This window comes from Myripristis murdjan, chromosome 13 (assembly GCF_902150065.1).
Source record: "Myripristis murdjan chromosome 13, fMyrMur1.1, whole genome shotgun sequence".
Classification (NCBI taxonomy): domain Eukaryota; kingdom Metazoa; phylum Chordata; class Actinopteri; order Holocentriformes; family Holocentridae; genus Myripristis; species Myripristis murdjan.
Genome location: NC_043992.1, coordinates 42,138,280 through 42,150,032, shown reverse-complemented (window position 1 = coordinate 42,150,032; position 11,753 = coordinate 42,138,280). Strand labels below are relative to the sequence as shown.

At 49.2% G+C, this 11,753-nt stretch overlaps 1 protein-coding gene across 1 annotated transcript in view; it reads right to left on the bottom strand.

Moving 5' to 3' along the window:
- Positions 1-8,292, bottom strand: part of LOC115369806 (uncharacterized) — an 8,639-nt gene extending 347 nt beyond the window's left edge. Inside the window, exons 1-2 of the mRNA XM_030066471.1 lie at positions 6,396-8,292; positions 5,572-6,252 (exon numbers count right to left, since the gene is read on the bottom strand). Of these exons, the coding sequence (XP_029922331.1) occupies positions 5,572-6,252; positions 6,396-8,292 (2,578 nt within the window). The remainder of the gene's footprint in view (positions 1-5,571; positions 6,253-6,395) is intronic.
- Between the last annotated feature and the right edge of the window lie 3,461 nt (positions 8,293-11,753).

The window sequence follows — 11,753 nt, the reverse complement described above, 5'->3', positions numbered from 1 at the left end:
AAGAGTACTGAGACCACTGAGACCACCAAGACCACTGAGACCACAGAGGCCACTGAGACCACCCAGACCACCACCCAGGCCATTGAAACCACCCAGGCCACCCAGGCTACCAAGACCATCCAGACCATTCAGACTACTTCTGCTGTCACAGCAGCTCCAGCCACCAGCTTCACTGCTGCCATGGTTCTGCTGTTTCTACTGGGGGTTTGTGTGTGTGTGTGTGTGTGTGTGTGTGTGTGTGTGTGTGTGTGTGTGTGTGATCAGTTTCCAAAGCTCTCAGTGAATCATAGATCAAATAGAAAACGTGACGACCTGCAGCTGCCTCTGTTCAGCATGGCGTAGCTCCAGTCAGAGATCAGCATGAACATCCTGTCAGCCCTCGGAGGCGGAGTGTGTTATCTCCAGCTCTTGCATTCATGCCGCTGTGCCCACATTGTGTCTCATTTGTTCTGTGGTCCAAACAAAATGTCCCACAATGCCAGAGGCTCAGCCCTGCTGGGAGGTGACCGCCTCCAGGCTGCACAAACACTCGCAGTCCAGTCTATTGTTTATGACGAATTTTAATAATAACGATCAAGAATCCCCTCCTGTAGTGTGAGTCCATCCCTCGGTATGCGCTGGTCAGGCAGTTTCACTGAGTTCAGGGACTGGATCCGGATCCGTGTAAAGTCCCTGAGGTCCTGGTTCGAGTCCCTCTCACTGTGAAGACATGAAAATGTGTCATGACTCAGCTGGGCTCAGTGCACCGTGCACAGCATGAACACATGGGTAAAGGTTTCTGTGGCCTGTTGAGGGGTCTGTGGTAAGCAGTACCACATGCTAACATCAGGCGGCGCTGCAGTCACTCCTCCAGCCAGCGGGGGGCGACAGAGAGCTGCTGTGGGCAGGCTGTCATTTTAAAAAGCTCCATTTCGCCCTCATCATAAAATTTACTTTATTTCTTTTTCATTTTTGAAATCTGGGGATGTTTTCTGGCCATTTTCTTGTCATTTTTTGCTCCGTGTCGTTTTCCTGCATTTTGAAAGATAACAAGTGAATCTGCTCAGGTTTCAAAGGTTGAAAAGCTTCTGAGAGGTGCTGACGCCTTTCCAAACATTTCAACAGCAGAAATCTGATCCAGCATCACTCATCTGACCTAAAATATATCATTTTAATCATTAGAAACATTGTTTTCCTGTAATTTTTAAGATATTTTTTGATCTAATTTATTTTTGCTAGTTTTCTTGTAATTTTTTGTGCGTTTTTTTTTTTTTTTTGTTTGTTTTTTTAACTAATGTTCCACTAAGTGTTTGCTCATGTGCTCATGTGCTAATTTCCCTGATGTGTTTGAAAGAAATCAAGTGAGTTTGCTCAGGTTAAAGGGTTGAAGAGAAAGCCGGTTAGCACAGGTAGATTAGCACGTCGCTGTTGCCATGGAAACCCTTACACGCATCTCTGAACGGCTTTTGCTGTGTGAGCATGTGCAGGAGAAGAGAGCGAATAAGAAACATGACAAGATAAACACCATGAACACACACACACACACACACACAGCTCTCTGTTCAGAGCGCCTGATGATCTGACGTCAGTGTTTCCTCTGATGAAGACAGAAGGAAAGGAGAAACACACCTGCCGCCGCCTGGAGCTTGACCGGTGTGTGTGTGTGTGTGTGTGTGTGTGTGTGTTCGTGTTCGGGTTGTGTTTTGCTGTTATTTGTACAAGCTTTGTTTCCATCAGGCCTCTCTGATCGTTGGCATGCCAGAGGCTCCGGGTGACCGCCGGGCGTCTGTGCTGCCATGGCCACTGTTGCCGAGGCAACCAGCTGTTACTAATGCGTTCATTAACATCTTTGTGTACAGAGGAGATTGATAATGCAACCTGATATTTGTAAAATAAATGTGATACAGAAGACAGGAAGTTCCTGTCAGAGTGGAGTTTGTCATGATGAATCTGTAACTCTCTGAATATTAAAATCATTAAATATCATCAAATATCAGATCTGCTCAGTATAAAACTCTGCTTACTATCTAAGAGACAAACCAACCAGAAGTTTGGCTCTGTTCTGTCTGCTTCGGTTCTATGCTGATGATGATCGGTTGATTGGATTGATCGGCTCCATGAGGCTTGTTAGTTCAAAAGATAGAAATAAGAGACTTTAGTTTTGTTTACGTGTTTGCTTTGTTTTGTCTTTTCTCTGATAAATAAAGGTTCAAACTGATGCTCCGCCTCCACTTCCTGTCACTCCTCAGCTTCATTTGAAGTTCTGCCCATTTTCTTGTGATCATTTTTTACAGATATTTTTTTTTCCTGGGCAAAGTCACCTGACATGGGAAAACAACACCTCACGTACATGAAAAATACCTTAAGATTATCAAAACGAACATAAATTAAAAATGACAAATGAGATAAAACTATATTTCTACTGATTTAACTGATATATTTAGGGGTCAAATGAAGGTGTGGTTATCCAAGGATAGGCCACACCCCCATCAGGATGCAGGTGTTTCATCACAGGATGAAGCTTTGACACCTGAGGCCTGTACCTGCTGGGTTTGGGCTCAGCGAGGTCACTTCAGGTTAACCCTGCTGGGTTTTCTGTACCATGAAGGTGGTTTACTTTTAATCGGGCTACGTTGCCGTGGTAACATACGCTGAACACCTCACCTGCTCCGGAGCAGGTGAAGTTCAGGATAAGAGCTCAGCAGGTAGAAAAGACCCACCCACTGACCAATCAGCTCTCTTGGAAAATGGCCTGCCCATTGGCTGAGAACCCAGAGGATCGAGTTCACAACTTGTGCTGCTTTTTTTCCAAGTTAGGCCGAGGATTTTTTTTCCCTTCTTCTGCTGCTTTTGTAAAATGAATACGTTTTACTAAGACTTCTTATTTTAATTCTGTTTGTTTTTCTCTCACATTTTTTCAAGTTTGAAGAGGAAGAAGGAATTCTTCTTGTTTTTTCTTTTACTCATGACTCTACACTGTCAAACCAAAAATTGATCTGGTAGACTGTTGTAGTGATTTTTAAAAATATTTTTGAAAATAAATGAGGGGAATTTAATTCAGAGGGTTAAATAAAAGTCTGATAAAATCCAGGCCAGCCTCTGGGCTCCTTTAGGTTTCCATTAGTTTGCTCATATTTAGTATTTAGGCTGGCTGCCCTGAAAAGTCCACATGAGAGTTGGTGCCAAATGTTTTACAGTCTTTAAGTGACAGTGAAATAATATTTTAACCAGCAGAATAAACACGAGGCGTCAGATGCTTTATAAAATGAAATATCAGAATCAGTTGAATCAAAGTGACGATTCTGCTGAAGCTCAAACTGAGGGCAGCGGTCCAGCGAGGGTCGCCCCTCACTGTGAGAGAGGGCCAGTTCCTCTGCAGGAGTGTACGGCTGAGTGGGAGACACATTCATTCACTGAACACACAAATGTTACTGTAGTCAGATCGACCCATGCCGTCATGGTGGGGAAGTCAGATTATAATCCCACTAATTTATGCATTGACACAGTCGGCGATTTTTTCCCAGCATTCCTTGTGGCTGCAGCTGTGTTGCTTTTTGCCTGGATGATGGATTTATATTCCTCGTATTTATTTCAGATTATTGTCTGCTCCTCCGTCGTTGTAAGGTATGCGGCTCGGGTGGATTTTTCCTTGTCTGTGATTGGTCACATGCAGCAAACTCCGCCCTTTTTCTGTGAGCGCGCACAGATCTAGATTGGAAAAGCCTGGGTTCAGTTAGCGAGCTGAAGCTTCATGGGACCCAAAATCCGGAGTGTGGATGTCTGGTTAAGTGAAGCCAGATAACTAAGAGAAACCCCGGGGATGATAACCCAGCTGCTGGGACAGGGCCCTGAGCAGATTCATGGAGAGAAAAACTGATGAACAAATTAGCAACTAATCCCAGGAACATTCAACATTTATTAATTAAAAAAAGTAATTCTTAGGTGTTGGATTAGATCACACCATATACATTTCCATCCATCCTTTTTCTGTCCTCACTTATCCAAGTTAGCCATCATCTGAAGAGGGAAAGCACATGTATGTGCTAAGTATGATGAGAGATCAGACATAGATTATTGTTTTTCTTCAATAATATGGCAACTTTTATTAAATTTAAAACTTAAAACACACTTTTATTCCATTCTATAAACAGTGATTGGTAAGTCTACGGGCTCTATGTTTCACACGGCGCTACCCGTTGCCACTACCCGCTACCCGTGAATTGCGCATTTAACAGCTTCCACTCTCCCTAAACGGTATCTTGCACCGACGCTACCTGCTATACATTATGCCGACTCCGTTATTTGCGCCTGGAGGTGTGTCCGTGGGCGTGTTTATGCGCTTTCCCTAAAATTGCCTTCTTGAGCACACACTTTAGGGAAAGTGGATAGAGGGTCCTCAGAACCACCAGCTATCTCATTTGGGCTTCTACAAGAGCGGCCCAGGCGGCTTCAATGCACGTCCACTTGGACACGTGTGGACGTGGACATGCGGCTCCACCTCCCGAATAAAAAAACACCTTGCTTTAGCCTCAGCTGAACCCCTGAGAAAATGGCAGAGATAGTACTAAATCGCAACCTTCCTCTCTCCATCGTGGGTTTCGGTTTGAGGATTTAGGATAGCACAGCCTGCCCTTAAAGGCAACACCTGGCACACTGACTGGTGTAATTGGCGTAACGTCCAAAACGGTCGGTTACACATGTGTAACCATGGTTCTCTGAGTGAAGAGACTATCTCTCCACCCAGTTACATATTCCATATGTACGGGGACTGACCCACGGGGGTCAGGTGACGTGGATAATTCTTTAAGACAAACCACCTGTGAGGTGGCTAATTACAGTATAAAAGCACCTGTGCGCCACGCCCTCACTGGTCACAATTTTGATGGAACAGATCTAACCCTAACCCAGATCCCCGAGCGCCCTCGAGCTGGAGAGATAGTCTCTTCACTCAGAGAACCATGGTTACACATGTGTAACCGACCGTTCTCTATCGTATCGAGACTATCTCTCCACCCAGTTACATATTCCATATGTATGAGGACACTTTAAGACACACCGTGAGGGGATAGAGCAGAGTGTCGTTCGAATGAGATGTCGCCGCCACCAGAAGTGCTCTAACATAAATCACTCCCACAGGAGTGCTATACAAAAAAGAAAACACTAATATCAAGGTGAACGAACTATTTACAAATGTACACTATATACACACTCCCCCTGCAAACAGCCATTGCAAGACGCATTCTACTGTTGCCTCAAAACCTGGCGCCAGACGCTACCAGGCCAGCCCAGCCCCGCAAGACGCCAAGGCTCAGCTAGGGGTGAAGAGGCCACCCGATCAGCCCACTCCAGGCTGACCGGCGGGGAAAGAAACAAACCTACGGCACTACCATTGGGCTACACCAAGCACCCGCTCACCCAAGGACATGCTTGCAGCCACATTAAGTTGGTAGAACCGAGCAAAAGTGGAAGGGACAGACCAAGTGGCAGCTGTGCAGATCTCACTTATAGATGCACCGCGCCATAATGCCCAGGATGTCGCCATTCCCCGGGTAGAGCGGGCCCTTACACCTGAAGGGAATGGTGCCCCTGTACCCACATATGCCTGCTGGATAGCATCCACAATCCAGTGGGAAAGACGGGCTTTTGACAATGGCTGACCCAGCCGTTCCGGCTTAAAGCAGACAAACAACTGGTCTGTTTTCCTAAGTGCCTGTGTCCTGAGCACATAAACCCTGAGTGCCCGCACAGGGCACACTAGCAAGTGCCTGCACTCTCCATTCTCCATCTGCGAGAAATAGAGAGACCGAAGTTCAACCACCTCTCTATTCAGTGGACAGTCGGAAAAGACCTTTGGGAGGAATGCAGGATTTGGCTGCAAGACCACCCCTGCTTCCTCCGGCAGGAACCTGCACAGGTCGCCATGCACTGAGAGAGCCTGCAGTTCCCCGACTCTCTTGGCAGAGGCCAGAGCCAGCAGGAGGGCGGTCTTAATTGACAGCCACTTCAGGTCCACTGAATTCAGAGGCTCAAACGGGGCCCTTTCCAAAGCCCCTAGGACCAACTCCAAATCCCAGGGTGGGAGAGGCGGCCTACTACAACGGCCGACACGTCTCCTAGCCCCCTTAAGGAATTGAGAAATCAGGTTGGACACATCCTCTGGCAATTTGTACTTCCCAACTCGAGCTGCCTTGACCGCAGCCACCATTCCTCTAAGCGTGGAAGGTGACTTCCCTGCATCTAAGAGCCCTTGCAGGAACTGCAGAATCTCAGGGGCTGAGCATGAGAGAGGATCCGCTTGATGTTCCCTGCACCATGCCACAAATACATTCCATCTGTGCACATACAGCGCCCTTGTTGATGGTGCGCGAGCTCCCTGCAGTGTCTGTACCACTGACTGTGATAGTCCCATGGCTAACAGCTCGGTCCACTCAGGGGCCAGGCCCAGAGCCTCAGTCCCTGGGCGAAGGGATGAACCAGAGTTCCTTGCGCCTGTGACAGCATGTCCGGCCGCAGTGGGAGTTCCCATGGAGTCCCGTCCAACAGTGGTGGGATGTCCGAGAACCATGTCATGTGAGGCCAAAATGGGGCCACCAGGACAAGCCTCACCTCCTCCATCCGAACTCTCCGTAGGAGGGATTGAAGGAGGCTGAACGGGGGAAACGCATGGAGCAGGGCGCGTGGCCATGGATGAGCCATGGCATCTATCCCGAGTGGGGGGTTGTCTCTCCCTAGGGAGAAAAACAGGGGACAGTGGGTGGATTCCCGCGATGCGAAAAGGTCGACTGTCGCTTGCCCATACCGCTGCCACAGGTCCGTGACCACCTGAGGGTGTAGTCTCCACCCTCCGGAGTCCGGACCTCCCCTGGACAACCGATCCGCTGCTACACTGTCCAGCCCCGGCACATGCACCGCCCTTAGGGATTGAAACCTCGGGTGCGCCCACAGCCACAGCTGATGTGCCAGCTTGCAGAGGTGAGGGGAACCCAAGCCGCCCTGCCTGTTGATGTAAGCCGCTGCCGCCACACTGTCTGTCCTTACCAGAACATGTTGGCCCTGAATGTATGGGAGGAAATGGCGGAGAGCAAGGTGGACTGCCTTCAGCTCCAGGATGTTGATGTGCTGCTCCGTGTAATGGCCGCGCCAGCAGCCGCTTACACCGTTCCCTCTGAACACTGCTCCCCAGCCTGTCAGTGAAGCATCTGTGGCTACCAGATGGCGATGTATAATCGGCCCTAACGTACTCCCCCTGCCAATATTCTCCCTGTTCTCCCACCAACGGAGGGCTAACCGTAACCATCTGGTGACGAGCACAGTAGATTGTAGGTGACTTTTGGGGCTCAGCCCTAGGCCCAGAAGACACCTCTGCACTGGGCGCACGTGTAAGAGGGCCAATGGAACAGTCTGGGCTGTCGATACCATGAGCCCTAGGAGGCGGAGACACAGCCTCCATGTAACTCGGGCCCCCAGCCTGAAGTGTGAGAGGCAAGCTTCCAGGGATAGCTGTCTCTCCTGTGTCAGTGTCATCAGCGCAGTCTGGGAATCCACCACTAGGCCCAGGAACTGCGTCCTCTGTGAAGGCTCCAGCCGGCTCTTGTCTCGATTGAGACGCAGGCCGAGGTGTTGTAGGTGCTCTACGAGTAGGGCTAAATGGGCCCGACATTGGTCCTCTGAATGTGCACACAGGAGCCAGTCGTCCAAATAATTAAGAATCCTGATCCCCCTCTGTCTCAGAGGTGACAGGACTGCCTCCATACACCTGGTGAAGGTGTGGGGAGCCAAGGAGATTCTGAATGGCAGAACACGAAACTCGTATGTCCGGGCGTCGAACGTGAACCGGAGAAAACGCCAGTGCCCTTTCCAGATAGGAATCTGGAAGTACGCGTCCTTTAGGTCTACTGCGACAAACCAATCCCCTTTGCAGATGGACTGTCTCACCCTTGGTACTGTCAACATCCTGCAAGGCAGACGGTGCAGATATTTGTTGAGTCCCCGGAGGTCTAAAATGGGACGAAGCCCCCCATCCTTTTTTGGGACAAGAAAATACCGGGAGTAAAACCCAGCCTGCCTGTGGCCTCGCGGCACCTCTCTGATGGCCCCCTTCTCCAGCAGAGTGGAGACCTCGGCCTGGAGCACAGTCTTGTGCTGTGGATTCACTACCGTGAGGACCATTGGGGTCCATGAGGTAGGAGGTCGACGGGCAAACTGAATACGATACCCCTGAGTCATGGTTGAGAGCACCCAAGGGCTCGCACCCAGCGCCTTCCAAGCTGCAAGACGTGCCTGAGCCGGGTAGGAGCAGGCTGGATCTGGCATGGCGTCAGGGGCGAGACAGGGGCTTGGGCTGCTTCTTGCCCTGAGCCGCCATGCTCTGCTTGCCTCTGCCCCTACCTCTACTACGCTGAGCCTCGATGGTGGCCCTCAGGTCACCAGAGCCCCAGCTTGGCCCTTGAGTCTGTGTAGGGGCCCTGGACGACTGTCCAGCCCCCTGCCACCTGCGACGTCTGACCAGTGCACTGGAGACTTCCCAAGCACAGCGACGTGCTTCCTGGCCCTGTTGCAACATGGCATTTGCTCCTGGACCAAACATGGCTGAAGAATCAACCGGCAGCTTCAACAGACTGCTCTGATCCTCTGGTTGCAATCCAGACTGGGATAGCCACAACTGGCGCCGGGTCACCCAGAGAGACGCTATCCCCTTCCCTGCAGCTGCTGCCTGCTCTTTCATCAGCTGTGCCATGGCCGATGAAACGAGCTGCAGCTCAGAGACAAGATCTGCACTGTGCCTGACATCCAGCTCACGTGCCAGTAAGCGTTGATACAGTGCCAACATGGACCCAGTATTAGCCAGCTGTGCTTGGACTGCCATAGTCCTATGCACCTTAGCCAGCAAAGCGTCCAACATTCTGCATCCCCTAGTTGGACAACTAGGTTTCCCCAACACAGAGCTGGACGGGAACATGAGAGCTGCAATGGCCTGGTCTAACTGTGGCAGGGCAGCACATCCAACCTTTTCCTTATCTTGCATGGCAGAAAACCTCCAACAGGACTGGGAAAATTTAAGTGGATCAGAGGGTCTCGCAAACGAAGCTTGCATCAATTCCTCCACATCTGAGAGAAGAGGCACCAGAAAAGGGGCAGGCTGTGTATCACAGCCATCATCAAAACGTGATGGGGCAGAGCCCTGGCTTGTCGTGGAGTCAACCCCCAATGCCTGTGTTGCCCTTTCAATAAGCGCCGTAAATTGGCGGAGCTCTCTACCCCGTTCCCCCTCCTCCAGCTCAGGGCCAGCCTCCCCTTGCCCTGGAGGGAGATCGCTGTCTGAAGAGTTAACCCCCATAACATCCAACTCTTCAGCCTCCTCCTGTTCTTCAACCCAGCTCTCAGCCTCAGTCCTCGGATTACCCAGAAGAGACCTGAGTGGGGGAACAGTAAGGGGTTTCACTGACTCAACCCCAAACTCCGCCCTCCTGAGGCGTTTAACCTGCTGGGAAACAGTGGGTTGAGCAGGCTGCTTACGCTTAACAAAAACACAGTAACGGGCCTCTAAGGACCGTGCTGGCAAAATAAAACAATTAATGCAGGAGGACGGATTAACTCTCGCCAAAGAGGCGTGGTTCTGTCCAAGACACAGCACACACCTATCATGGCCGTCCTCTATGGGCATTTGCACCCCACATCCTACACAATTGTGGCCCGCTTGACTTGCCATATTTTCAAATCTCGCGGGAGTTGTGTGAAATCACGCGAGAGTACAAACGCGGAAGGAGTCGCCTGCTACACTAACTTGTAAACACTTCGCTTTTTTTTTTTTTTTTTTTTTTGACCGGCAACCCTTTTAACTGAATGCCGGCAGCACGGCAACGATGGGCGGCTGCCTCCCCCGCTCCGGGTTCGGCTAACCTCCGTACCTATGCCGCGTTAACCCCTCGTCAGAGTAATACGCCAGGTAACATTGCTCGTGTTAAGCGGCTGGTGGAAACTACCTGGACGCCGACAGCACGGCAAACAGCGGACCTCTGCCTCCATCACTCCGGTTTCCGCAGAAGCCCTGATACAGCTTTGTAGAGAAAACAGCCACCCCGAGAGGCAAAGTCACACTCTCTCTTACACACGGTAAGTGGCAAAGGCTGTCTCCTCACGAAACGAACATACACACACATCAACCTGCTCTCGTGGAATCAAAATGATCAGTGAGGGCGTGGCGCACAGGTGCTTTTATACTGTAATTAACCACCTCACAGGTGGTTTGTCTTAAAGAATTATCCACGTCACCTGACCCCCGTGGGTCAGTCCCCGTACATATGGAATATGTAACTGGGTGGAGAGATAGTCTCGATACGATAGAGAACACACCTATGCATAATGTAACGGATAGCGCAGGTGTTTTAGGGATAACAGCAGGTGTGCAAGATAGCAACTTTTGCGGGGGAACGCCTCTTATGCAATGATAAATCCCCAAATAACGGGTTTAGGGACTCTGACATAAGACAGGGCCCTGCGTCTCAGTGACAGTTCAGCTCACAGGAGCTGCAGAAACACAGCAGAGAGCAGATCCATCACAAGAAATGTTTCTCTTCTCGTCCCAAAATGAGCGACAAAGGTCGGCTCAGTGTCGTTAGGAGCTCCAGTTTCCACAGAACCTCTGGTTGGGGCTGGAGGTCTCCTCCTGCGTGTGATGGCCAAAGCAGTGGCAGTGATGTCAGAGGTCTTTTGCAGCGCCCCTGTTATTACTGATCCATTGAAGGTAATGTCCTGCTCAGTTCTTCGGCTGCAGTTGCCCTCTGGGCTGTTCAGAGCTTTATCGGTTCTGTTAGCTTGACGCTACGTACCGCGACGTCTACGTTGAATATGGCCCAGTTTTGTCTGATCTCTCACAAAACGCACAAAATTCCCGTTTTTTTTTTTTTTTTGCCCTTATTCTGAAAAGACAGTTTTTTGTTTTTTTTTTTTATAATCCTTCGTTATAGTGTTTATATTGCTTACTGCTATTTATCATCTGTGTATACTGTACATTTCTTCTAAATTTGCACATTGACCTACCTCTATGCACATTTTATACACCCATGCACACGGTTCTTTCTGTTTTTTTTTTTTTTGTTGCACATTGCTTCTTGCACACTGGGTTGTACTTAGATCTTATTCTGTTGTACTTAGATCTTATTCTTTATTTTTTTTTTTTTTTATCTTTTTTATTTATTTAATTTGTAATCTGTGGATACTGCTGAAAAACTGCGAATTTCCTGCGGGATGAACAAAGTATCTATCTATCTAGGTCAGTATTCCTCTGATATTCCCGTTTCCCTGCAGCCTGCAGCCTGCCAGCTGACATCCACGTCTTTCCTGGTGTTTTAAAGTAAATGTGGGCTTTTATTTTGTGAATGCATCTCAAACTGTTTGTTTACAAAGTTACAGCTGCCGTAAACAGGCAGTTTGAGTCGTAAACTGCGGTAAAAACCCCAACTGAGACGCATATTCCTAATGTTCTGTTTACATGAGCAGAGAACGTTCCCAACACCAGGATAACATCGACACATCCCACACCTCTGAGTGTGGGTTAGGGTTAGGCTTGTCTTAATGAGAAAAGACATAAGTCTTTTCTCATTACGACTTATGTCTTAATCTGAAAGGCCTAATTTGGACAATCCAGACAGAAAATTCAGTTTACATTGTGAGTTGTGTCACATTCAGAGCAGCAGTGGAACAGAAGTGTCAGGCTCTAAAATCTGGATATAAAACTGAACGAGGACATTAGAGCATCTCATATAAACTAATCA